At 30.5% G+C, this 27,147-nt stretch overlaps 3 protein-coding genes across 3 annotated transcripts; 1 reads left to right on the top strand and 2 right to left on the bottom strand.

Annotated features, from left to right (window-relative positions):
* On the bottom strand, positions 1-9,091 carry LOC113395033 (sodium-dependent nutrient amino acid transporter 1-like). Its single transcript, XM_026632568.2, has 14 exons — positions 8,974-9,091; positions 6,067-6,249; positions 5,584-5,857; positions 5,167-5,380; positions 5,045-5,088; positions 4,564-4,711; positions 3,405-3,483; positions 2,566-2,669; positions 2,298-2,484; positions 1,980-2,156; positions 1,383-1,482; positions 950-1,129; positions 769-866; positions 1-375 (listed from the first exon to the last, which is right to left on the bottom strand). Exons 1-14 carry the CDS (start codon positions 8,974-8,976, stop codon positions 202-204), a joined length of 1,965 nt encoding a protein of 654 aa, XP_026488353.1. The 5' UTR covers positions 8,977-9,091; the 3' UTR covers positions 1-201.
* A 4,748-nt stretch (positions 9,092-13,839) lies between these two features.
* LOC113395125 (uncharacterized) lies at positions 13,840-22,090 on the bottom strand. Its single transcript, XM_064215825.1, has 12 exons — positions 21,907-22,090; positions 21,495-21,833; positions 21,233-21,414; positions 20,270-20,929; positions 19,954-20,122; positions 19,535-19,698; positions 17,468-17,621; positions 16,944-17,095; positions 16,322-16,378; positions 15,620-15,704; positions 14,366-14,481; positions 13,840-14,206 (listed from the first exon to the last, which is right to left on the bottom strand). The coding sequence occupies exons 1-12, from the start codon at positions 22,010-22,012 to the stop codon at positions 14,033-14,035; spliced, it is 2,358 nt and encodes a 785-aa protein (XP_064071895.1). The 5' UTR covers positions 22,013-22,090; the 3' UTR covers positions 13,840-14,032.
* Positions 22,091-22,353: 263 nt separating this feature from the next.
* On the top strand, positions 22,354-27,073 carry LOC113394987 (zinc carboxypeptidase-like). The gene is made up of 8 exons (XM_026632492.2): positions 22,354-22,469; positions 22,587-22,816; positions 22,947-23,052; positions 23,587-23,798; positions 24,391-24,548; positions 25,516-25,635; positions 25,937-26,075; positions 26,785-27,073. Exons 1-8 carry the CDS (start codon positions 22,378-22,380, stop codon positions 26,892-26,894), a joined length of 1,167 nt encoding a protein of 388 aa, XP_026488277.2. The 5' UTR covers positions 22,354-22,377; the 3' UTR covers positions 26,895-27,073.
* Positions 27,074-27,147: the final 74 nt, after the last annotated feature.

Raw genomic sequence — 27,147 nt, 5'->3', positions numbered from 1 at the left:
TTATGTAGTCTAAACTACTTACAACAATAATGACGAGATTAATAAAACTACGTGTTTTGACCTTTACGTAAATGTAACCTTACATATCGTAATATTAAATATTTTCATACCTAGCTCCAGATCATCTAGTACATGCTTCAATATTTCTAATCTATAATAATTTATAAATTACAAATACATAAGCTGACAAATCATTACAAATCACTTTCCACGTCTGTATCCACCCGTTAAACTGAACCAAATGTGTTTAAACCAAGAGGTTCTCATTATTTGTTGCTCCATTTTAGCATTTTCTTTGAACAGCTGCCATTCTCTTCGAGTTTTCATTGAACGTGGACCCCACGATGATTTAGAACTAAAAGATTTCTTTAGTATCTGGTGAAAAATAAAAACATGAATTAAAAACAAGTTTCTTGGTTAGTTGTCCATGAACATTTTGTGATTTTTAAGTATTCAATTTACACTATGTCGAGTTAAAAATGAGACGAAATAGCTTAGTGGACAGAACTCGTAGACGTATATGTGTTTAGTTTGCATAATGCATCTCGCGTGCAGCAATGAAGAAAGACTCGTCAAGAAACCAACATGTGTCGGAAAAAATCTGACGCGTCAATCTCTACGAACCCGAATAGAAACAGCGTGTTGGAATACGCTTCTCCTTACAATGAGAGACGCCTTTCAGTGGAAAATTTATGTGCCGTTATGTTTTACTTTTTATACTTAACATAAGTATATAAATATATATATTTCTTAATTTGTTTTACTTACATCGATAAATCTACCGGCGCTTCTGTATTTGTACATGGTTGTAAGGATGAATAGAGGAACCAGCAAAATTCCCGTGAATAAAATTATATATCCGGCAACTGTAACAAATTAGTTAGGTAATTAATATTTCATATTTAGCTTATAATCATTTAAAGATGCCTTTATATGAAAGTTTACGTACCATATCCCAGTGTTGGATAATAATAATATCCTCCAAACACTAAAGCTTCAAACGATAAAAGAGCGTAAACGAATACAATCATCATCATAGCTGGCGTTATGAAACCCCAGCAGAAACGCCAATATATAGATGTCTTAAGACCCAACATGAACTCTATATCGAGACAAATATTTTCAAGACCTGAAACAATAACATTATGCTTTTGTTAAATATAACATAACAATATTATATAATATAACATATATATTTTTTTTATAAAAAGGCAGCCGAACGGGCTACCGGGCCAACTGTTACTATGAAGTAAAATGGTACAGTGATTAATTTCATTTTGTAACAATATTTATTTTATGTTGTAGTAGATATTATTTATGTTATAATTACGATACAACTATCAAATTCCGATCAAATACACTATTTAATTGTATATATTTACCATAAATCCAAAATACGCCAATAATTTCAACGATACCACAGAAGAGTACAAAGAATGTTCCACCATAGTGATCAACAAGCTCTAATATGTATTGACCGCCCTGGAAATAATTAAATGAACAATACGTTATACTTAAAAAAAGGAAATCATACGCCTTATACTTTTACAGATATCTCTACGTCAAAGCAAAAACTTGTTGATATACAGTTAGGTACTACTCGACATATAAAATAACTCTAGTCTGAAGTATAAGCGTACGGTACAAGCGGAAATGTCTTTGATGTTTGTGATAAAATTCAATTATGACATAACATCGTATAAAACGTATACATTATATAAAATATATTAATATTTAGGTACTATTTTAGTTGCAGTGAATGTCACTTAAAATTTGTAATGGCATAATATTCACATTCAGATTACGTTCTTACGTTATAATATTTTTGAAGAACAACGATTGTGTAGCAATAGTAATACTTATATATACAACAAGACGATATTATTGACAATCATGACTCCTAAGTTTTAGGACTGAGTGTCATTTTGGACTGATAAATAATTAGTCCATTAAATAATAAGAATGATGTAAATACTTACAGGTGTAACATATATAAGTCCGATGCCAAAACCACCAACACAAGAAAGTGCTGACATGTAGATAGTGGGCACGCGAGGAAAAGCGTCCAGCAGGATAGTATTCACGGCAGTAAGCAATGCCACAGCAGATCCTATTCCTAAAACTGCCATCATCAAGAAGAAGAGAACTGAGAATAACTGAAAAAATAAGAAACTAATTCTGAAAATCATCAAAAATCAAAAGTATCAAATATATTTGTGTACTTTAAAAGCTTTAGAAATGTAAATCTGTATTCAAAATTGGTAGTAATAATAGCTACATTTAAATAATAAATATACCTGTGGTTGGAAAGTTTTAGCGATGGCGTCAGGATAGGAAATGAAAGCAAGACCGGTGCCTCCAGATCCGACTACGTCCATAACTTCTCTATCCAAAACATACGCCAAGTTACCCAGGATACCGAAAATCGTGATACCAGAGAGCAAACTTGTAAACGTGTCTAGAGTTGTAACGATCATGGCGTCCCTAAAATGAAAATAATCATATTTTTACATTATATTTGAAGATAATATTACTTGTAAACGTTTCGTATGTTGTAAATATTACCTGTAAACGTTTTGTTTGAAACCATTATATGAAGAGAACATGATGATTGGTCCTGTACATACTGTCAACGAGAAGAACACCTGCGTCACGGCTGCATACCACACCTAAAATAATTAAGTCACGTTTAATTTTATAGATCCTCAATTTTAATAATACTGCTTTGTTATTTTATTTATTATAGTAATTCAGACAGCAATGTGGTTTTCTAAATGTAAGTCTTCACATGTCTACAATAAGTACGAACCACTCATTCCACCGTCAATGCAACTATGAGATCTAATCTTCTAATACATTGTAAAATGTATATACCACAAAAAATATATAACTTTTGAACTTTTTTATATTGTAGGTAGGCGGACGGGAAAATGGGCCACCTGATGGTAAGTGGTCACCACCACCCATAGACATTTGCATTGTAAGAGATATAAATTATTCCTAACATCACACTAATGCAACAACCTTGGGGGCTAAGATGTTATGTCCCTTGTCCCTGCAGTTACACTGGTTCATTCACCCTTTAAACCGAAGCACAACAAAACCTACTAAGTATTGCTTTGAGGTGGTAAAATATCTGATGAGTGGGTGGTACCTACCTAGAGGGGCTTAACGAGTGAAATATATATTTAAAACAATTTACAATTTTATCTAAATTTGCGCATAAGGAAATTACACACAGATGTAATTTCACTGCTTTAAATCCCTATTTTATCAAATTTATCTTTGAGATTTACATTAAGTAAATCAGTAGATTAATTTTATTATAAACCTTGAGATTAATTTACATTAAATACAAGAAATTCGAAAAATATAAAATACGTAATTATTTGAGAATAACTTACGCTAAGTTCAAGTAACTTGTCCCACTGTGGTGTTATGAAGAAAAGAATACCTTGGCCAGATCCAGGTAGGATAACCGTACTATAATAGAAATAATAAATATTACCAATTAATAAATGAGTAAAACTTTAAAACTAATTAAGCCTTAGTCTACTATATTATATACATCATATTCTGTACATGTTGGATACTTCTAATAATAATTTATAATTTATACGTAACAGTCAAAACTTTGCAAGTGGATTTAATCAATAAGCATATTTTGTAGAATTTAGATTAGATATCAACCTACTGGCAAACTTATACAATAGTATAAAGCATTTGATTTTTGATATTATATGTCTAGATAGATCGTCAAAGATGGGAACGCGTAGAAAAAAATTGTGCCCAAAAGTAGTATTACACTTGGCGAGTGTCAAGCGTTGCTGTAGATAATAAAGTTGGTCCGTTTGTTTAAGTCTGTTTGTACGACCTTCTATCTAGATATACATATAAATAATCTAAGTATAAAGCTAAGACTATTTGAAGAAAGTTAATTTTTAACTTTGCGATTAACATCAACGTGCGTCATAACATTATCCGTAATGCATTGTAGATTATCTCCGTCATGATTATGATATATGTGGATTAATTGCAATATATATGTGGAGATTAGCAACACACGTGACTCAGGGTGAGTACGGGCACCGTACGGATAATATTATTGCTTGACAGAATTTATAAATTGATGTTTTATGTGAGATTAAATTTAGAATGCAATTATTATAAACATACTTTTTATTTAACTTCACTGGCTGTGTAAGTATGCAACTATTATTAAATATACAATACTAAAACATTTATATCCCATCGATTTGTAAGCTGAAACATTGTTCACACCTTTTTCAGACTCACCTTGTTCAGACACAGCACAATACAGCATGTAAACTAAGTTAAATTTGTTTTAGGGAGTAGTATAAATTTTATTTTAAAAGTTATTTTTAAAACATTTTTTTCATGGTTAGAAAATGACATTGATTTGAATGAACTTCGAATGACTAAAAAGCTTAATCAATTAAACCACAACACCTCTTTTACCAGTAAAGTATGTATTTATATGTGAATTATACAAAAATAACTCTGCTGTATTTAGATTAAAAAAAATAGAAGAATATATTATACCTGATAAGAAGAATGATCATGATGACATAAGGAAAGATCGCGAGGAAGTAAGAAGCTTTTCCCGAACTTTTGACACCTCTGGATACGATGATAAAGATTAAAAGCCATGAAGCTAGTAGACAGACGGTTAAGTACCATATAGGCAATCCTGAATAGAAACAAATATTTGATTTTTATTACATTTCAATCAAACAAATTAGAACATTTTGTATAACGTATAGAAGGTATTATATAAAACATTTCTTGGCGATTAAAAGATTAACGATATCTCACGTGCTCAAATATTTGTTATTTTTGCATTAAACTCAAATTAATTGAGGGATTGATTGATTGAGCAAAAGTCAATTAATTATACACTTGTTTGATAAACCTAAACCATGAAGTATGTATTTGTTATTACTATTAATACTACTAGAAGTATAGTAGTACTACTTAATTAAGTGCAATGTAATGAACATTACTAATATTATTATAGACTTACCCAGACCACCTTCAATTCCATCGCTTTGTTGTAGTACCGTTCGTCTACAAACAAAAAAATTATAATTAATATTTAAAAAACACAAGACATTTATTGAAATCAATCAATTAGTTTCAACTTACACGAAATATAGTTCAGCGCTACTAGTCGAATTTTCAGTTAGGGTGATATTTTCTGTCGCTCCAGAAGGCACACAATTATTCCAGTCGGGTTCGCAAACAGCCCATGGCAATGTTGACTGGAAGCTCATAGCCAAATAGTATAGACATAAGGCAATGATAGATACGTAATAGGAAAGAATATATCCACATGCCAACGACTGTGCATACCCGGTTCCTGAAACGATGAACAGATAAAAATCGTAACAACTGTTTTTACTTACATTCGAAATAATTGAATAGATCGACAAAATTATGCAGGATACACGTGCACCTTTTATTTTGGATGTTTTTCACTCATCATCCATTATTAACCGATTTTAGAAATAGGTTGTTAAGATGATTGAATTAGTAATAGAAGAAACATAATCATTAATTTACCTTTCATCGCAGGAGCCATCGACCAGACTTTCACTGTGTTTCTACTACTGAATTGTCCAAGTACCCCTTCGATATAATACATAGGTTTTCCTATTAATATAAGTACTATAAGGTATGGAATAAGAAAAGCTCCACCGCCGTTTTGATAGGCAATGAAGGGAAATCGCCACACATTGCCGAGGCCCACTGATGTGGCTATACAGGACATAAGGAACTCGATTTGATTTCCCCACATAACCCTTTCAGGCTCATCATTTTCCGGATCGTCATTTTTCTAAAACAATAACCTTTTAATTAATTTTATTTATACACGAATAGCAAAAATTGCAAATTCGTTAAATTAGGGGTCATGAAACTTATATCACTAAGCTTATATAACTAATTTCATTAAAAAAAACTATCAAATTTGAACACTCGATCCAAGTTGTAATAATTTATAAAATTTGAATACTTAAAATTTACGTATTTGTATATTTAAATTACCAATTTTTCTTTCGTTTCTTCTATTGGCACTTTAAGTACGGGTGGCAGAGAGTCATGTTCCTTAGAGCGCTTAGGTTCCGGAGATCCATTATTTAATTCACTAAAGTTTGGTGGACTCAAAGGTGGCGGTTCTGTGTTTACAAAACCTGAATTTATTTCACCACCCTTGCTTGTAGTGTCAGCCTGAAACCAATTGTTTGTTTGTTATTCGTAAAACGTTAAATTCAATTCAACGTTGTTCTTGAGGGGAAAATAATTTAAAAATTATCCGAATTTCGAAAAGATGTTATTTCGAAGTTCAATATTTTAATTTCAATTATTTACTAATTCTCATAAGCTATCATTTTTTAATTGGTAATATCAAATAACAATAAAAACAACACTGTTATAAGTTATAGAGATAAGTGACTAATAAATTAATCCACATTTTTATTGATGAAATTTGATTAAACATTAGGTATTGTTGTTTATGTCATCATCCTTATCCCAATTTTATTTGGGGTCGGCGCACATGTCTTCTTTTTTTATACTTCTCTGTCTGACGTCATCTCACAAGTAACATTATTTCCAGCCATATCGTCTATCACACAATCCATCAATCGTTTGGTCGTCCGCTACCTCTATATCCACCCACGTGCATGCTCAAGACCTTCCTCACCATATAGTTCTCATTCATCCTTCAATCCATGCTTAGCAGCAAGGATGTTAATGTTAAATTATATTTAAGTATTCTGCCTTGAATTACTCTGCCTTACTGCTACTACCATTCCAACAAAGTAGAACAGTTAACTTACTCAAATTGTGTTCTTAAAGGGACGACTTTTTTAAGCCCATCCTTCAAGAGTCCTTGTACTATTATTTTAACTTCTATCAATATTTACGATAAATTTGATTCTAATCATCATAGAAATATTTTATAATAACAAATTATTTCCCGATTAGGACCGATAACTATAATTTTATTAGTAATTACATAAGGTAGTATAGTTTATATGATAATTTAACCATTATATTATTAAAACTTGTTTAAAATAAAATAATAATACTATTTTTACTTGAACAAATCTAATTTGGAATTAAAAACGAAAATGATTTGATTTTTATCTGAGTAAAAGCTTTAGCATTTCTTCCTTTCCACTTATGATATATGTACTTATAAAAATGCTAGCAGCACTATGAACGAAAGCGGAGTAATAAGACGGGATATATTAATATTTTTGTACTATTACTCGAAGCGTTTCTAATTGCGGCATTGGTTGGCGGACGTGCATATGGGCCACCTGATGGTAAGTGGTCACCACCGCCCATAGACAAAGGTGCTGTAAGAAATATTAACCATTCCTTACATCACCTATGTGCCACCAACCTTGGGAACTAAGATGTTATGTCCCTTGTTTCTGTGATTACACTGGCTCACTCACCCTTCTAACCGGAACACAACAATATAGAGTACTGTTATTTGGCGGTAGAATATCTGATGAGTGGGTGGTACCTACCCAGACGGGCTTGCACAAAGCCCTACCACCAAGTAAACTTGTACTCTTGTACTTGAACTCTTAGGGCAAGGAAGACCGTTTAAGCCATATAAATTCCAATCTGGCATCCCAAATCAAAGCGGTGCCTTGAGTTTAGTTTTGTTATAATAAGTGCATTTCTTATTGCACAGTAATGTTTTGAAATCGAACACTATGTCCGTTTATATGCCAATGTCGTGATGGACTCTATATAGCAACTGTCATGAAGCCGATATGTATACAATTGTTATTGTTTTTACGTTACAAAGGTTTCGTAACAGTTATTTCTTATGTAAATTAGAATATTATTATTTTGTGCTATTTATCGAAACTGGATGTTAATTATTATTAGATAAATAATAATTTCCAATTTGAATGTATAATTTAGGAAATGCATTATATAGTTAGAATTGTTAACCTTATTTGATTTTTTCAAATTCAATGTAATAATGTTAAACACGTTGTGAATTAGATATACACAAGTAAAACAGTTTATAGTAACATTATTATCAATAAATTTTATAACATACAACCTTGCTTCGCTTTCAGATAAAGTAAATAATCATAGGTATATAATAAATGACTAATAATTAATTAGTTACAAAATATTCAGGTGATGGTTTTTCGCTATCTGTAAAAGATATTATCTAACCTTGTTATTACGATGATAAAGTATATTATTGTTATTAATTTTTTAAAGACTTATTCAGTAAATATTTAAAAATGGTTATCTATAATAGAATAAAGTAATTAGCTAGAACTTAATAAAAATATATTTTAAGTTCGATATTATAAATACGAAAGTGTGATATGTATATAAGTACTTAATAATAACACATTAAGCGATAAAATTGTTGAGAGAATCAACATATTTTTTACGATAGCTTTATTGCGATTAACTTTTATAATCGCGTACTTATAAACGAAATAAGCCGTTTAGGATTTTGGCTTTTACCTTCAATTAGTTAAACATTTTTTTTTTCTTTATTAATCATTATAATTTACTTTTCTAGATAATATATGAAATACGAAACCATACTTGCCACAATTTAGTTTAATATTTATTGCTAAATTTAAAATGTAATATTAAATCTATTTTTTATTTTCTCGAAAGCTATATATATATATATATATATATTATTTATGTATATATATATATATATATATATATATATATATATATATATATATATATATATATACATAAACATACAATAAGTGTTTATGTATTTATTTATATTTATATATATTTCATTTTTTTTAATTTTATTAAGGCTAAATTATTCGTATTAAAATCTAAGAAATTAAGAAACGCACTAAAGCTGACAACAATTACAATACCATAAACATAAATAAACGGTCCCTATTTTTAAAATTTTAATAAATATCTTACCATTTTAGGTAAATCCCACCGCGCCTCGAACTTCACTAGTTTTCATGCGGAGGTGTTAGCGACTCTACACAAAGCTACTAATAACATTGGAGTGGGGCGACGCGCCTCTTTTCAATGATTTATAATAATTCCTATCATCGTCTGCTCGAGTCTTTGGCTTCCATTGCAATCTATATCGAATGGCTTTGAATATTGTCGAAATTGATTTATATTATTTTATTTATTTGATTGTCAAACTTTTGGTACTTTAACATTTTTGTGTACTTCTTTTTGTCTTTCTTATTTGTTATTACAATAGCAATGTTATTTGATTTTATTATATTAGCATTCAAGTTATTAAAGATTAACTCATCCTATTTCTTAATCATTGAATTTAATTATATTCCAACAATAAATATAATCATTAAAATATTTAAACATAACATATATATTTTAAAAGTAGCTACTATTAACACAACAAGAAGTGTTATTTTGTAACCTTTGTTTCTCGATTTTATAGGTTTAAGTAAAAATAATTACTTGATGGTAGAGCTTTGTGCAAGCCTGTCCAGGTAGGTACCGGCCACGCATCATACATTCGACGTAGTATTGTTGTTCCGTGTTAAAGGGTAAGTGAATCAGTGTAACTACAGGCATAATAAAGGCAACATACCATTAGACTTTCCATTTACCTTCCTGATCCTAGAAATACATGGATCATGTAGGTAAATGGTACATATCAAAAGAAATATAAACGCAGGCAGAACTTGAAAACGAATTATATATTTCTAGTAAAAATATAATGTTATTCATTTTATTATAATATTGATTATAATCAATAACAAAAAAAAACCGTTGAGTTTTTGGCGGTTCTTTTGAGGCCTGAGTTATGGTTATCGGAAAAACTGTTACATATATTTTAAACAGAATAAAGATTTTAGGTTCGAATTAGAATAGAATAGAATAGAATTTCACTTAAAATATTTTTTTTATTGTTTGATGCTTAGAAGGAAAATTACATCAGTAAGAGATTGGTTAAAAGATTTACGCCTTGAAAAAACTCGTGGCTATTTATCCTGTCATGATAACATTAGTTATTATTAGTTATAACTATATATTTTTTCATTGAATTGTAGAAAGTATCATATTTAATATGTTGTGTCATTATTTCATTCAACAAGAGTCAAGACCAATGCGGTGTCCATTTGTTGTAGCTCCGTCCAAGTACTACATACGTAGCTCTACAAAATGGAAAAAATGTGTATGGGAGCGTGCATCGCACCGTCCCACCGTTCGTAAATTCAGGTATCCTAAGTTACACACTTTTTTCAAATTGATTGTTTGTTAATATAACATAAACATAAAAAAAACAACATATTAAAATTAAATAAGGTAATTTTTATATCATTTAAAACGGAATCAACAAATTGACAGTACCTATGCTATTCCGGAAATATTTCCGGTACTACAAAATGATTAAATGCAAATTCTAATAAATAACCTTGTGGCATAACTTTTTTCTCAAATCCAAGGTCAGATAACGACTACATGTATTTTTTTATTACGTAGTCGATGTCAAGGGTTTTTAAAACAGTTTTAGCACGATACGAAATGTAGTGATTATTATTGTAATTAAAATATGCCAGAAATATTTAAATAACTTAAATAAGATGAATATCAAGTTTTTATAAATATAGTTGATACATTTTTTGCAAGAATAAGTATTTTTTCAAAGATTTTATATGTAGTCAATATTTCAAGTATCAACCATGCATGAATGCTCCAAAGTCCGAAACTCTGAGAAATTGGTAAAAAATAGTCATAGGAATATTGGACCCGGTTTCAATAAAAACGTAATCATTGGATTTTTAGAAAATTAATAATTGTAGCAAAAATATTGAAAAAAAACACACATTGTGTTTCCGGAAAATTCTAGGAAGTAGTTACACACCAAACTCAAGGAAAATGTTGGATTTTAATAAATTGAATCATATTTTAAAGTAATGACTTTGATTCATAATTTACTCGTTCCTTACTTCGTTCGAAATGTTTTTTTTTGTTTACTCTTGTTGCTTGTTTTCACCACAACATTATGTTCCTGTTTCAAATATTAATATTTTTGTAAAAACAGTAAACATAATATAAACAGTAAACAGTAACATAACTATTTTTTTACGGATAACCGAAAAGCATAAGCAAATTAGCATACTCGTCGCTTCGAGTTTTTTATTTAATTGATAATCCCGCATTTTCGTCTTAGATTCAATTGTTTTTACTGACAATTTAAAAAAGTATCTGCTCATCAGCAAATCTACAATATCACAAAGACCACTCATAAAAAAGGATATTATTTTTGCATTACGAAAATAAAAATTATTCAAAATGTATCCTATAGCATTCTATGAATTCTCCCATGCATAGTTTATATGTATGTCTGTGTTTCGCCATTTTGGCATCAGTTGTCGAGCCATCGCTCTTAAAGCCAAAATTAACACTTTTTTTTTAAATATTGCTCAACGTCGAGCTTAGGTATAACTTAGCAAAACTGTATAATTATGTAAACACATGTACTTTTGTTCATTTATATCAATTACTTCCAATAGTTTTTACAACTTTGTGAAACGAATAGGAAATGCCATAAATATTGTAAAGTAGCGTATACATATTTTACATTGTTTTATCTATAAGGTTTACAAAAAGTTTAATGGAACTCAAAAACATCCATGATAAGAATGGTTAAAAGTTTCTGTATTTATTATTTGACGCGTCATTCCTGGGTAGCTGTAAAAAAAATTGCCTAACTTTTCTGAGGATACCCGGTCTTACATAAGACACCGAAAACCTTCAATCATTCAATGTTGCCAGATGTAGCTAGCTAAAACAGAAAAAATAATATGTTTTACTTGGTTAATATGTTATTAGATTTTCCAGTCAAAAAGTTTTCAGTAGCAACACAAAGTTTGAAAATTAACACTTTTGTGCCTCGAAAACTCGTAATGCTATTCGTCCGGCGCCTTACCTCTCTCCCGACGAGTTGGATGATGAAACTAACAGAATAGACAGTGGATCTGCATTTGCGCACATACATATATAGTAATATCTCCTTATCATCATTGAGACGTCTTTAAGATTGACTACGGTAGCCAAAATTTAGTACGTTGCTCGTATTACATTTTATTATTTTTTTATCTTCTTAACATTGAAGCAATATATTACCAATATCCCATAGTAGGACAAAGGCCAGAACTCAGATATTTTTCAGAAGTCAAGGCAAGATACTTTAACTAACTCCACGGTACATTTATAGACAAAATCTTATCTGTCTCAGATTATCATGATTATTATTAACACAATTGATGAAATGTTACCAAAACAGTAACTCATACATTATTCGACATTAATCTACATATCATTGATTTTACTATCTTTCTCTTCATCTTATCTGAATATAATTAATTAAAAATATTATCATCTGTATCTATGTGGTACCTATATAATGGGTATATGATATATATAAAACGATAAATATATGCAACGTAAATACATAGAAGTGACTCATACACTTAAAGACATAAATACTTTGACTTGACTTTTGAAATAAAGCTAATTGTTACTTATTTTTTTGTATGACATATATATAAGAGGATTCTGAGAAATATAGCAAGCTACATTTCCTCTTTTAATACACATATTCTTTTAAAAACTCTTTCCATTTTAATCTTTTTTGAGGGCTAAATTATTCTATTTCAAGATATATATCTAAAAACATTAAAAATATCCGATTCGATAAAGATTTTATAAATTATTTCACGTTTAAAATCAATGTAATTACTTGTAGGGTAGGTCAAGAAAAAAACGTTTTCGTAACTTGATGACTTCTAAGAATATTTACCTACCTGATATACCTCCATATGAAGCTCGTTGCTTGTTTCCCTAAAATAAAAAAATTAAAAAAAAAAACCCATCGGACATGTAGGCGTCACGAGAGCTACATCTCTACACCCCTACGTCATCGAGATTCAACCCATTCACATGAAGCGTTTTTCTTCTTCATTTATCATTGCGTTAAGCCAAAATGAGGATATAATTCCATTTAACTAAAAATACAGATCGGTGGTTCAGGAATAGACCAATCCAATCCAAGTATCTAAGCGTAAATGAGCATTTTCAAGGCAAGTGCTTTCCAACTTAAGACTAAATGAATACTTTTAAACTTAATAAAAAAGTACACCCAAGGTTGATTGGGAGAAATTATTTTTGACATAATGTCTGCACTTTGTACAATATAGTCCTTAAGATGAGTTGCATTTTAGGTAGAGTTTTACGCCGATCGCTCGTTATTTTCTTTGATCGTTCTGGTATAATTAGTGAACTAAGTGTCAGCTAACGCCTCTTTGATCAATGTGGGTGTGGGAAAGTGCTTATAAATAATAATAATAATGATATACTACTAGTGATTTTAGTACGCCGGCTGAAGTTTTCTTATAAGTAGTTGACATAAAGGGTTGAAAGAAATATCGTCAGCGAAATCCTAGCAAGGGGATCATGCGTCATCGTCACGTGTCACTTGAACAGCTGGTAGTTAGTGCACTGAAAACACTATAACTTTTTCTTTTACGATACTAATTCTAGGACTATTACTGTACTCTATGCTATACTGAAGTGTGTATATATTAAATATATACATAATAATAAACTATAAAGGTTTCGAATTCGACGTACGTGACCACAAATCTTTTTTCCTGATAAAACTGCACTGATTGCAGATTGAACTGCGTATTTGTTATTTCTTACTATCGATTTTATTGAAAAGGTTTTTTTATTTGTTATAAATATTTAGTAAGAAAAAAACTACTAAAGCGACATTTCGTATTATGATCTAAAATATTTATTAAACAATTCAGTTCCAGGCCAATACTATCGGACTTTCGTATACATAAACTTTAATTATTCAAGTTTAATTTATTTATGATAATGAATATACATAATCAGTCCTATAATTGCTAAAGACAACGAATAAGAAGACAAACTCTTAGTTCCTAGCTGATATCACAACCACAATCGGGATTCAGCAACCTTTTTAACCATATCTAATGTATCGTATAGCGAAAATTACTATGATAGCACAGCCTTTTAAAGGAACAACTGATTGTGAGGCCCTAGATCTAGTCAGTGTGAGATGAGGCTGAGCGACTGGCTCTATGCTTTGCAGGAGTAAGGTGTCTACGGCTGCGTAGGCTTCGTGCACGACACGCTGTAAGAAAGATGATTTTATTATTAAAACTGCTTACGAAGACCGATCATCGATGACATCATTTTTTATCAAATTCTATAATGAATAATTACGAATGTTAAAAATATACAATATCAGAAGTGTAAACGTTTGTATATATAAGATAGACAAATAATTTACCTCCATCGCAAGTTTAGAGTTTTGAACATCGATGGGTCGAAACATCATTACTGTGTAGGTATTGTCTATTCCCAAATGTCCATCCATCCAATCTTCAATGCCGCCCGCATAAAGCGCTGGACAAAAATACCACGTTTAATGGTTTCATTGTAAACGGACTTTACAAGCTAATCCTTTTATTGTAAAACATATATTCATTATAAGAATTGTTTTTGATTTATATTTATAAATGAAATTGAGAGTGTGTTTGTTTAAACGTGTTTTGAAAATGTTTTAGTTTTGGTTAAATTATTTATTGAGAACGATTGGATGTGGACTACGCAATACACGCTATGACCCGCAACTGAAATAAACTGCGTGGAGCAGCTGTATTTAATACAACTACTAAAGATTACGCCAGTTAATGAATTGTAAAAATAAATAAAGAAGTGGCCGAAAACTGTTACATTTAAATATAAGAAAGCAGAGAATCATAATATTCCAAGTGATGCTTAATCTGGATGACTTAATTTTACAATGATTATCTAAATCTGATTACTGTGTGGGTAATGGACTTTAACTTTACAATATTCGTTTAATCGTTTTTGTGCTGAAGTAATTAGAAAGATTATATTATATATGATAATATTACTGTAATACCTAATTATCATTTATAGTCGCGGACAAATATTCAGTTTTAAATCAAAATCTGCATCATAAACCGGTAAAGTTTATAAGGTTGTAGGAAGTAGGTAAAATCCCATGCTCAGACGGGCCCTTAGGTGTTTCTCATTACAACACAACATTGAGGCCTTTATCCGCCTGCAGATTATAAACTGCAGAGCTTAAAAAAATGTCCGCGACGACGATTATTTATACATTGCAGTTGATTTAAATACAAATTCATAAAATATGACTTAAACATACATTTAAAATTAATTTAAATGTAATTAATTGCAATACATACATTAAACATTTTAATTAAGCTTATTTTACGACGCGAAATTTTAAAAAGTAAGTACTACGCATTCATAATTGTATTATTATATCAACTTATGCATAAAATGTACCCAAATATACGTATATGTATAATGAAATGTAATATTCGTCGTTAAAAGTTTATCGAGATTAGATGACAAAACAAGATAAGGTGTCGCAACTGAATTTTACATTTATGTATGTAAGGACATATTTTATATCATTTTAGGTGACCTACTTTAGAACTTCTTTTTGTTTCATGAATACAATTAAAATTCTATTATTAACATAACTCACGTAAAAATTCCGACGTTTGTCCTGCAACGTACATACGACCGCTTATACTGAAAGCGGCGGAAGCAGCTCGTGAAGCACGTGGTCTCTACAATATATGCGTTATAGGAAACATTTGATATAAATGTACTATAATTTCCAGGGACCATTTTTTGTATATTTTTCGGGCAAACGATCTGATGGTAATTAGCCACCTTTACCAATAGATACTGGCACGGCAAAACGTAAAAACCAATATATACACGATCAAAATAATATTTGTCATGGGATAAAGATGTAACATCCCTTTACCTGTAGATAAACTATAAAATAGTGTAATTACAGGTTATATTGTAATAAAATTGGAGGGTGAGTGAGGCAGTGCAACTACAGAGACAATGGGCATAACATAAATGTTCACAAGGTTTGTGGCGCATTGGCGATGTAATGAATGGCTAATATTTTTTACAGTGACATTGTCTATGGGTAGTGGTGAAAACTTACCATCAGGTGGCTTATTTGTTCGTCCTCCTATACATATATTATAAAAAAGTACAAGGAAAAAAAGAGTTGACTCATTCTTTTAACCGGTAAAAAACAAACCAGTACAAACGTGGTAGAGTATTGGTTGGTGGCTACTCCATGTGGACCTGCCCACAGCACCACCGGTGCCTTACGTGAGGTAAGATACATACATTAATAAGAACCTAAAAAAAATATACTTACGTGAATATGGTCCAGCGCTCGTCTTTTATTAGTGTGCGAATAAGGATACAATATACCCTAGAAAAAAAATTTAATATGCATTTAGTAATTATAAAAAACTGCAAGTCTGACATAGGGTTTGACATTTTGACTGAGCAGCTTAGATGACCGAATGCAAATAATTGTTATAATATGAGAGACTTGTTCGGAAGACTAAGGGAGTAACAGGAAAATAGAACTTGAAACCTAACACCTGCGGCCTGACTTAGAATAGCATTGTGTTCCTATTTTATGCTTCATTGTTAATATTTAAGAAAAAAAATCGACATAAAAGCTTAACGCCCTCCCAACCGTTGAGATATGTCAAAGGGGATTAATTTCTTTTAACTATTATAGTATTCCGTAAATAAATCTCTAAAAAAGTGTTAAATGTGGAAATATAAGCCAACCATAATATAACAACAGCTATTATATTTTGTATATTAAAAAAAAATACGTACAACATCTATAACTTTAACATAAACTATATTTTTAAATTCGCATTTTAAAATTTATAAGAGGTTTTTTTTGTTACCACAAAAGTATACTTTTTGCACATTTATTGATTTGACAAAGAGGATATAGTGATATTAGAAAGTCTCACAAGAACATCGCCCTCCTTAAATGCAATGAAGGCGTAAAGCGGTGACCGTTGGTCGTGAAGGAAGTGCGTTAAGGCGTATGTCTCCGTTTCACTCAGCTGCCGAGGGCCCGCGTACAGCGACCCACACGGGTGTTCAGCGCGCAGCTCTTCTGCTATAATGCAATTTACAAACATTCATCAATGTTTTTTTTTATTAATACCATAGCCGTATCTTTGTCCCCTTTTAATGGTATCGGTTCAGTGTTTTAGAAATAATATGGCTCATTTTTACAGCCTGCTGTCGTCAACTTTTCTTGCGAACGCTTTTCCTGGTTAGTTTCCTGCCAACTTAATGGTTGTTGAAGCTAATGCTTGTGGTACTCATTTTCTTAACATAAAATGTATGTGACTATACAATTCTATTGGAAACGATATGACGAATAAATACTTACCTATATATCCTATTTTTCATAATTCTCTATTTGGTACAATAGTTAAGAATAATAAAATCATAATAATAGTTTTTTGCGTAAGGAATTGCTTACGGGGTATCCATTGATATTCAAAATTGCGATCGAGATTAACACCATAACAGGGCTGTATCGTGCATCTAAGACCAAAATCTTCACATGCTTGACACGATTCACGTCCTTTGCAAGAATCCCAAGACTGCCGTAAATTCTTAGACCATTCTCTTCGCTACGGAGGAAAAATAAGAGAAAGACAAAATTTTAAATTTAATCGACCTCGAACCGATGTTACTTGGATGCATTAGGAATCAACATTTATAATAATATTTGTGTAACTTCTCTTTTTTAATTTCCATATTTTTATTATATAATACCGCCACTGCCATATTCACATTCGCTCTAGAAAAATATAGAAGACGTGTACAGTTCAAATTTGAGCATAACGTAACTCGGTGAGAAGAACTGAGTATTACAATGTCAATCCTAATAAACTTCGCCTATTTTGAAATAAATTGTGACACCAACATCGTTTCTTCTGCTTTTTTCACTTAAATAACATAATCGTATCAATATGATCGCTTAATCCGACTTTGTAAAAACAACTGACTCGACTGCAAGTGAATGCTCAAAATCGAATCGTAAATTGTTACATTACAAGCGAGTTCAGCCAGTGAAGGATCACCCTTATACATTAATATACAATAACTTGATGCTGTGAGTCCATTGAAATGTTACATTTTTTTAGGCCCGTACCTTGCATTCCATTGTGGTAAAATTAAAAAAAAAACTGTAAAGGAAAATCTTCGTCAAGACATCCCCTACAAAGTTTATCTGATGTTATTTTTTTGTGAAATGAAAACCAAAAAGTTATAAAGCAAAAAAGATTTTTTTTAAAAGAAGTTTTTGCACTTTAATACGTATAAATTCTCTATTTTTAATTTTACAGTGAAAAGTAATATAAACATAATTGTAGACAAGGCGATTTGCTACCAATTATGTCTGTAAAAATTTTCTGTAAGATAAGTTACAGAGAAATAGTGAAAAAGGCGTTTGCATCCCTTTTTCTAAGATGGCGGCCGCGGGGCAAGGGCTGCAACCCCACACACTTGAGGTTAAGCTTCTACTGACGCCGATATGTGTATATCCCTAAAATAAAATTGCGTCCTATGAGAAACGCAAGGTGAAATGTAACATTTCAATGTACTATGTTATTTAAATATTATGAAATAGATAGGCGGAACGGCAAATGGGTCACCTGATGGAAAGTGGTCACCACATAGACATTGGAAATAAATTTTAACCATTCCTTACATCGCCAATGCGCCACCACCCTTCGAATGTAAAATTTTATTTATTTATTTTCCAAATAATATTTATTGTGTCTTTCATTTAGATAATATAAAAAATATCCAAAGAAAATGCTGCGAACCGTTGTCATAACCGTCGCACGCAAATTATTCTCATTATGAGAGTACATAATATTAATTTATAAGAGTACTTCTTTCTTAACATTACAGTCGACATTTGCTCAGTAATGGGTTATTGTAAATAACCTAAATAATAAAATAAATTAACTATACTACAATGATTCACCTGTTCAAATTTAATTTGTTAGCAGAAGTATAGTATAAAATAGCAAAAAGTTTATCACAATCGTTTTCCGCTGACATAACATTTTTACCTATAGCAATAATTAATGGTATCTTTCTTAATAATTATCCAATTTGAATAATCTATATTTTATCAGTATCGTCATGGTAAGAATGTTGTTATCAAGGCTATTCGTAAGATAAATGATTTTTTTATGGTAATTTTTAGATAAGTATTATTTTTTATCACAGTAAAATTCAATAATTTCAATATCACACTTATCATTAGTGTTAATAATTTTATAAGTGCGCACACGCATACCACACTTATCATCAGTATATTCAGGCTACGTCCTTTATAAGATTATAGGACGTAGTAGGTAATAAAAAAGATATCGATTTTCTATGAACGCAAACTTCCAGCGAGGTGCTCCTAAATGATTTAACTGATTAAAAAAGTAAGTAGTAGTTTTTGTTGTATAATGAACATACACTTTTGTTATAAAGTCAAGATTTTAAAATGTTCTATAAAAAAACATGCTAGATATCTTACGTGTGGAAATGTCATCGAATAGTCATATCCATCAGGATTAAAAACAGGAATAATCCAGAAACGAAATTTTGTCAGTAGATCGGCGCGAGCCTCACTGCGTTCAATGAGTTGATATAAAACATACATTGCAGCCGTTACTGCATGGTGATCTCTTCCCTGAATCCCTGTAACAATCTTATTATTGCAGTCAATTTTTTATCAACAAGTTTTTAAATCAAGGTTCAAGCTTGTTTCATAGCAAAATTCATTAAATTTTGATTAATGGTTTGGCCGTGAGAGAGAAACAGACAGTCAGACAGCTTTTTTGCATTTATAATACTATTAGTATAAATAGTTTATATCAAGTCTTACAAAGTAACTATTTTATTTTAATCTAAAATAACATCAGTTTATTTATAAATATATAATTTCACCAATACCTGCAACGATCATGACAGTTTTTTTAGCAGAAACAATTTGGCCGCTAGTTGGATCGTCAACAATCATCATATATATTGGATTTTCCATAACGGTAAAATTTCCATTTGTAATATCTAGCCGTTTAGCAATAGGACTTTCCTCCGCCCATTGTTTTAATTGCAATACTATCTGATGAAAAGTAAATAATCAAAATGCTATGATGTTTTTGAACAAGTAACTAGAGTATTTGATCTAAATACGAAATTGGTACAATGCTTAAAAACAAATTTATGGATTTCTAACAAAATATCTGATCGATCAATTAAAAAAGGGTACCTCATGTAAAGATAGTGGTGAACTAAAAGAAAGGGGATTCGATCTTAAGACGCTGCAAATTGGACGTTTTTTTTCAATGGAAATATTTTTTACGCTATCTGAAACTTTTATAGTTGCAACTCCAAATATCGATTTAGCAGTTATATTAACTACTTCATTCTCTAATTCATCTTCTTCTTCATAATTCCGGCCTGCTTCGTCTTTATCGTTACTATTAGTTGAAATATCGGCGTACATAAAATTTTCTGATGCTTCTTTGACAGATTTGACTAAGTTAATATTATCTTTACTTTTCTGACTTTTAGACCTTTCTGTTTCATCATCGCCATTATAAAATAAATCATTGTAAAATAACTGATTTTCTTTTTCAAAAGTCTTATTGGTTGAATAAATATTTTTATGTTGATTAGTTTTCATTTTATCTTCAGTATCAAAAGTTTTAGAATCTTCATTATCATCTACTTCTTCGTGGGCTCTTAAAGATGTGCGATGAGGGTTTATTTGAGTCGATGGAGTAGTTCGCGACGGCTTTGAATTATCAAATAATTCTGAGGTATATTCAAAAGTAAACAAATTCCTAAAGGATGACGTTCTCGTAGGCATTACAATATCTGGATAAGAGAACGTCCTTGTAGGGCTCAATGTTGTTTTATGCAATATCTATAACCATACAAAACTATCATTAGGTAACAAATATAAAATATACTTAATTTAAAAAAAATGGAAACTATAATCTTATCTTTATGAATATGGACTTGCTACTTACTACATACTAACATAGTAAGTAGCAACAATTCTCTCTCCTTTTTTTGTAGTATGAATAAATTGTGAGAACCGAGATCTAATACCCAGATACTTTATCGTGTAAAATTAATGATTGATATCGTCGAGCTCGACCGTGCAAGAACTAATACGTTACTATTTATTATTTTATCAATATAATATACGTATATGTTTACTTACGAAATTGTCCACCGTACGTGGAGTAAGCGGACCAATTGTATGACGACGCGTAAAGGATACCGGTGCTATAGGCGCATATTGTCGTCCTATATGTGTTTGAGACCTTGGTAGAAATTTAGGACTAGCGGGAGGACTTTCATCACGCTGTGGATGTCGCCCAGAGCCGTGTTTAATTTCAATACCTTATAAGGTAATAAACGTAATAATTACCTAAGAGATTATATAATTACAATAATTTTATTTGAAATTAATATTAGTGTACCTTTTGGTCGTATTGGTGGTATTACTTTACTATATGGTTTTATTGGTGCTAATATAATGCTACCATCAATTTTTGTTACAGAAAGAGTAGTCGGAGGAATGAATCGTGTATATTCTTTTGAAGGATCTAAAGTAAATTCGGTAGTTGGCGATGGTACTACAGCTCCACCAATAATAATTTTTTCTTGAGCTTTAGTAAGTGGTTGGATATTCACAGCCGCAATTGGTTTATTGGCGGTAGATACATCGTCGTCTAAAACTTTAACGATAAATTCTTGTGTTGTTTCTAAATTAGAGTACCACCTCGTATACTCTGAGATTGCTCGTTTACGACGAAAATCTATAAAAGATTTAAAAATGTTTGCACTCACACATGTAAATGAAACACAAAATTCACATTTACTAAGCCTTACATGATAGGGTACAAACGTGACAAGAATCATCTTTCGTACTATTAACGCTTGAACTATATACCAATTCTGTAAAGCCTAATATTATCAAAAATATACTCAAATTCATTATAAGAAAAAATAGTCTTCCATCATATTTTGACAGTACAAGCTGTTGTCTTGTCAGAGGCCATATTAGAAAAAGAATACTATGAACTAAAGAACGTCACCAGAAAAATGATTTGTATATGATTAACGTTTATTTACATATTTATTTTATTGAAAGACATATTTTACCATATTCATGTAATTATACAGGCAATTTCTTTCCTGTATGAAATTAAAATACAAAGTTACGATTTATAACTTGTTTTTGCAAATGGAAACATTTTTTTTAAATATATTTGCAAAAAAAACGTGGTTGATATGTACGAAGCTCATATATTCTTTGATTGATGTCTATCACTTGATAAATACTATTGATATATTTGTACAATGTTTTTGCATTTAAAAGTGTATATAGTTGGATTTATATATTTTCTGGGAATTTTGTTCATGTTTTTATTCCCACCACGAAACTTCGAACAGTACGTTAACATTTTTTTTTAAATTAATTTAATACTACAATACTATTTTTTCCATTGTTACTTAAACTAAATATACTGATATATATATATGTATAGTTAATATTTTTAAATATATAGATCGGGTACTAAAATGAGAAGGATTAGAAGTATCGGTAATAAACTGAAATATGAAGGGTATATTGATTACGAGACTATGCTGAATGTAGTGCAACACATGGCCATGGAAGACCCTGAAATGGTGGAAGTGGTGCATTTGACTCCACACACTGCTGCCAATAATAGTCTTATAGCTATTGAATTGCATAGTGACACGCTCAGCAAGAAGCCTGGAATACTCATAATTGGAAGTAATATATCATTAATCGCTTGCAAATATACCTAGACCGAGAATCAAACTTTAACAAGATTGAATACTGGTTGGTTTTACTTTTTAGAACATAATATGGAATGTTAAACTTTTTATCGAATATTTTTCAGCAATTAATGGAATGGTGTGGGCTGGATCAAATAGTATACTTGAATTAACTGACAAACTTCTTTATGACACAACGTACCAAACACCGTTTTTTAACGATTATGACTGGTAAAACGAATAATTAAATAATTATTAAGAATAAGTCTTCATACTTTTATAGGTACGTAGGATTCAAATTTATATGGCCAAGATCTCATTGACAGTAATGTTTGAAAATCGTTACTTAGTCTGGGTAGGTATTACCAATACTCCCCTCTCATCGAATATTATACTGCCAAACCGCAATACTTAGTATTTTTGTGGTTTGAAGCCGGAAAGAGCCAGTATAACAACAGGCACAAGGGTGGCTAGAGAAGACGATGTGTTAGTACATCTTAGAGCCTCAATTTCCATCGGCAAAAGTGACTACTTACTAAATACCTATTACAAAGAAAAAATTAAAGTTACTTCCGGAATATATTATGAACGTGACTTGTTTATCACTAAATAATCTGTTCCCCCGAAGTTAGTTTCATTATCAACTAGATTCAAATAGTTTAAACATGGAGGCCCTTAAAAAATATACAGAATACGAAAAAATACAACAGTATCTGGCACAAAGCAGATTAATAAGCGTAATATTTATAAAATCGTTTATTATAGGTATTTAATTCCGATAGCGAACCCAGACGGACTTAATTTTACGACGAGTCTTCGTGATTATACGTCAATAGACGCTATAGAGTGGTCACGCAACATCTCCGTTAGAACGAAAACTAAACCAGTCGAATGGCATAAGAATGTCGACAAGGAATCAGGGGAGCAACTATGCTTCGGAACTAACATTAATCGTAACTTTGCATATCACTGGCAAGGTGATTTTTTTTCTGAAATAATTGGACCTTGTGTGCAGAAATGAACCAAATAAAAGCTCTAATAAAAGTTGTTAAGATTTAAATGTTAAAAGCAAAGTTATTACACTAAAAATATTATGAAATGTATTTAAAACAATATAAAAAAATATAGTTACATACAATAATTTAACGGGGTTGCTACAAAGTATTATAAAAACAAAAATTATTTTTTTTTAGCTTAAGGACTTCTATTATTGCTTCGTGCGTGGGTTGTTACATTTCTCCACAGCACGGTTGACTTATAGAAGTTGATTTTCCTTAGTAAATATGTAATCATATTAGGTAAACTGTGTCACAAGTTCTTTAATTAAGTCAAGAATATTTTAAGTGAAGTATAGATTAGGCTTAGCGTGTTTTTAAAATTATTATTTTAGTGTCACTAGAGTTTTTATTACTTAAATAAAGTGCATGTGATACAAATTTATTGTTTTATAATAAAAACGATAAACATAATAGTATCATCAATGTCAATAACACAAATATCAATATATCAGTAAGATATCGTTTTATACGGGCCATAAAGCAGCGATAAAATCAAATTTTTATATTGCAGATGACGTACGCAAAACACCGATTCGTTGCTCGCAATACTACCCGGGTATAAAGCCTTTCTCTACGGCAGAAGCACAGGCGATACGGGAATACGTGCACAAGCTTGCCGACATATTGCATCTAGCCATACATTTGCATGCCAGTTTTGTACCTAAAAAAGTAACTGTATCATATTTATAATATATATATATATTTATAAATATGTATTGTATCTTACTTATTTATATATGACTTATTTTACAATTTTTAATTATCTTACAACAAAATCGAGTCAAACGAATTATCGTACCATCTACCAAATTACCGCCATTTTCATAAGTCCCCGCCATTCCTCTTTTTTTAAATCATAATTTAAACCTACTGAGGCAGTGAAGCAAATTTATTTATTGGAAAAGTTACACCATCAACATATCACTAAGCACTTAAAATTAATATCTGTTGGGTAACATACAAAATGATACGTCTTTAAAGGTGTAAACAACATTATACAAAGAAATAATTATTAAAATAGTCTTCATATTTGTTATTATTCGATTACTAAAACTTATAGTATATGTATTAAAATATATATATATAGGGAGATACTTATAGTGATTATTTTAATCCATATTTGAAAATGAGACATTGAAGTATATTTTAGATGGTAATTTAATCACTAAACTCTAACCATAATTGTTTTATTTAAAATAGCATGTTTTAATGGGGTTCAAATCTGTACTAGAATTAATAATGTGTCACATAGCAATTTGGTCTGAGTAAATTTTGATTTAACTATTTACAAATTTTGCCTGATTTATCCTAGATTTGTATTTTTTATTTGATTTGTATCTCTATAGAATTTCGTCTCTTTGAGATCGTCTTGGTCTTTAAAATCTGTTCTAAAATCTAAATATAATTTTTTATCGACTATTTTTTTAAGTTAAACTACGATAGTCACTGGAATAAAAGCGTAAAAAATAAAAAAAAGTACAGTTATTATATTTTGAATGAAAATTACTTGCAGGACCCATAAGCTATTGATAGTAAAAAAAGGGAACACGTGTTATTATCTAGAGGGTAACTTCGACCTGATGCTAAAATTAGAAATATATATACATAATATTAAGAACATTCTTTATATTTACAGGAATTTATTTTGTACCCTTGGCGATACACTTTACGTCAGCCAAGTAATTATCATTCGTTACAAGAAATCGGAGAATACGCCGCAAGACACGCAAGACTCCCCGATGGCAGGCTTTACGAGGTTTCAGATTTTAAAACACTTAGTTAGAAACTGATGCAAATTTGTCCCAACATATTCGTATGACTTCTATTACATATTCTCGATAAAATTCCAAGAAATGATGAGTATTTTTTAGGTAAATATAATATAATTGAAGAAGCATACTCTACGACCACATGCTATTCAATTATTTTATTTATTCAGAAGATCCAACGGAAGTAACAATAGTTATAATACATAAAATGAAAGATCCGGTTCATCATATTATGTATTTAGAAGAATATGATTATAAATTAATCATTAATGAAACTAAATTTTAAAGGTTCATCAAGGCAGTAGTGACGAGCGCGTCGCTGGTTCTTTGAGTGATTATATCTCAGGAGTCGTTGGAACCGACTTGGTTTTTGTCGTTAAACCTTATCATGAAGTATTTCCTAACTATACAGACTCTACTATAATGGGTTAAATGTCTTTAATATTCATTATTTTTAGTTTAATTTGTTCTACCATCACGTAGCAATATTTTCAATACTACAGTAGTATGTTTCCGCTTGAAGGGTGCTTCAGACAGTATAACTACAGGGACTAGGGACATAACATATGCAGTGGTGACATTTGCACATCAGGTGGCCATTGGTTCGCCTCTCTAAGCCATAAAATAAAAAATCATTAACGCTACTCAAACATAGTCCATCAAGATTATCCCATAGACAGTCACTATTTTTTTTCTAGTTAGACGTATTTCTAACACAGAAACAAAAATGTTGTTCAAATTTATTCAACCATCATTAAATAATATTATAAATTAAAGTTGCTATCATTCAAGTGTCTGTATGTTTAATTGAGCTAATGGAAACAATTTCATTATTTCTACTAATAGACATTTATTTCCAACGTCTTCAGAAACTAGAAGTAAGACGATGTTATGTAAATTAAGTTATATAAAAATATGTTATTTATAGTGTGATGGTTTCTCTAAAACATATCTTATTACTCAGCGCATCGTGTGAAGTCAAAGCGAATCGTTGTCTTAACTATGTCGTATAAAATATTTTCATAATTGAAATAAATAATGCAACTATTTAACGTAATATACGTTTAATTGGTATATAGGTTAAAAATATATGTTGTGGTTTGCAATGCTTTTTACATATATTATTTTTATTTCAGAAACTTACATCCATAAATCGATATCAGTAATACTCAGTTTAGTCAGAGGTTGGAGAAGTAGCACGAAACAAAATACACTGTCATTTTTTGGTAAAGATATTGAATTTTGAGATAAACAATTTTATTGGTTGTTCTATAATAATGTATTTTTATTTACAATTATTAAAAACTATTTACATAATCTTTATGCGGACGAATAAAAATACACTTTTTACGCTATTTTATGTATAATAACAATTTTACGCCTTAATAAAATGTTATATTATTCTTTTAATATATACAGTATGAAAAATCAACAATTGCAAATATTTACATAGCTCATAATAATTATCTATGGAATAAAAAAAAAACAATGTATGTTAT

Source organism: Vanessa tameamea, chromosome 9 (assembly GCF_037043105.1).
Source record: "Vanessa tameamea isolate UH-Manoa-2023 chromosome 9, ilVanTame1 primary haplotype, whole genome shotgun sequence".
Classification (NCBI taxonomy): Eukaryota; Metazoa; Arthropoda; class Insecta; order Lepidoptera; family Nymphalidae; genus Vanessa; species Vanessa tameamea.
Note: the sequence above shows the minus strand (reverse complement) of the source record. Positions and strands in the feature narration are given on the sequence as shown.

Coding starts and splice junctions, on each gene's coding strand:
- LOC113395033 (XM_026632568.2), bottom strand. Junction 5,089..5,166: donor AGCGCTGAACTATATTTCGT/GTAAGTTGAAAC, acceptor TTTTGTTTGTAG/ACGAACGGTACTACAACAAA. Junction 867..949: donor TTATCCAACACTGGGATATG/GTACGTAAACTT, acceptor AATTTGTTACAG/TTGCCGGATATATAATTTTA.
- LOC113395125 (XM_064215825.1), bottom strand. CDS start 22,012: ATGAATTTGAGTATATTTTTGATAATATTAGGCTTTACAGAATTGGTA. Junction 16,379..16,943: donor TTAAGGAGGGCGATGTTCTT/GTGAGACTTTCT, acceptor TTTTTTTTCTAG/GGTATATTGTATCCTTATTC. Junction 14,482..15,619: donor ACAAACGTCGGAATTTTTAC/GTGAGTTATGTT, acceptor ATTTTTGTCCAG/CGCTTTATGCGGGCGGCATT.
- LOC113394987 (XM_026632492.2), top strand. CDS start 22,378: ATGTTTTTGCATTTAAAAGTGTATATAGTTGGATTTATATATTTTCTG. Junction 22,470..22,586: donor CCACCACGAAACTTCGAACA/GTACGTTAACAT, acceptor TTAAATATATAG/ATCGGGTACTAAAATGAGAA. Junction 24,549..25,515: donor CCAGTTTTGTACCTAAAAAA/GTAACTGTATCA, acceptor TTATATTTACAG/GAATTTATTTTGTACCCTTG.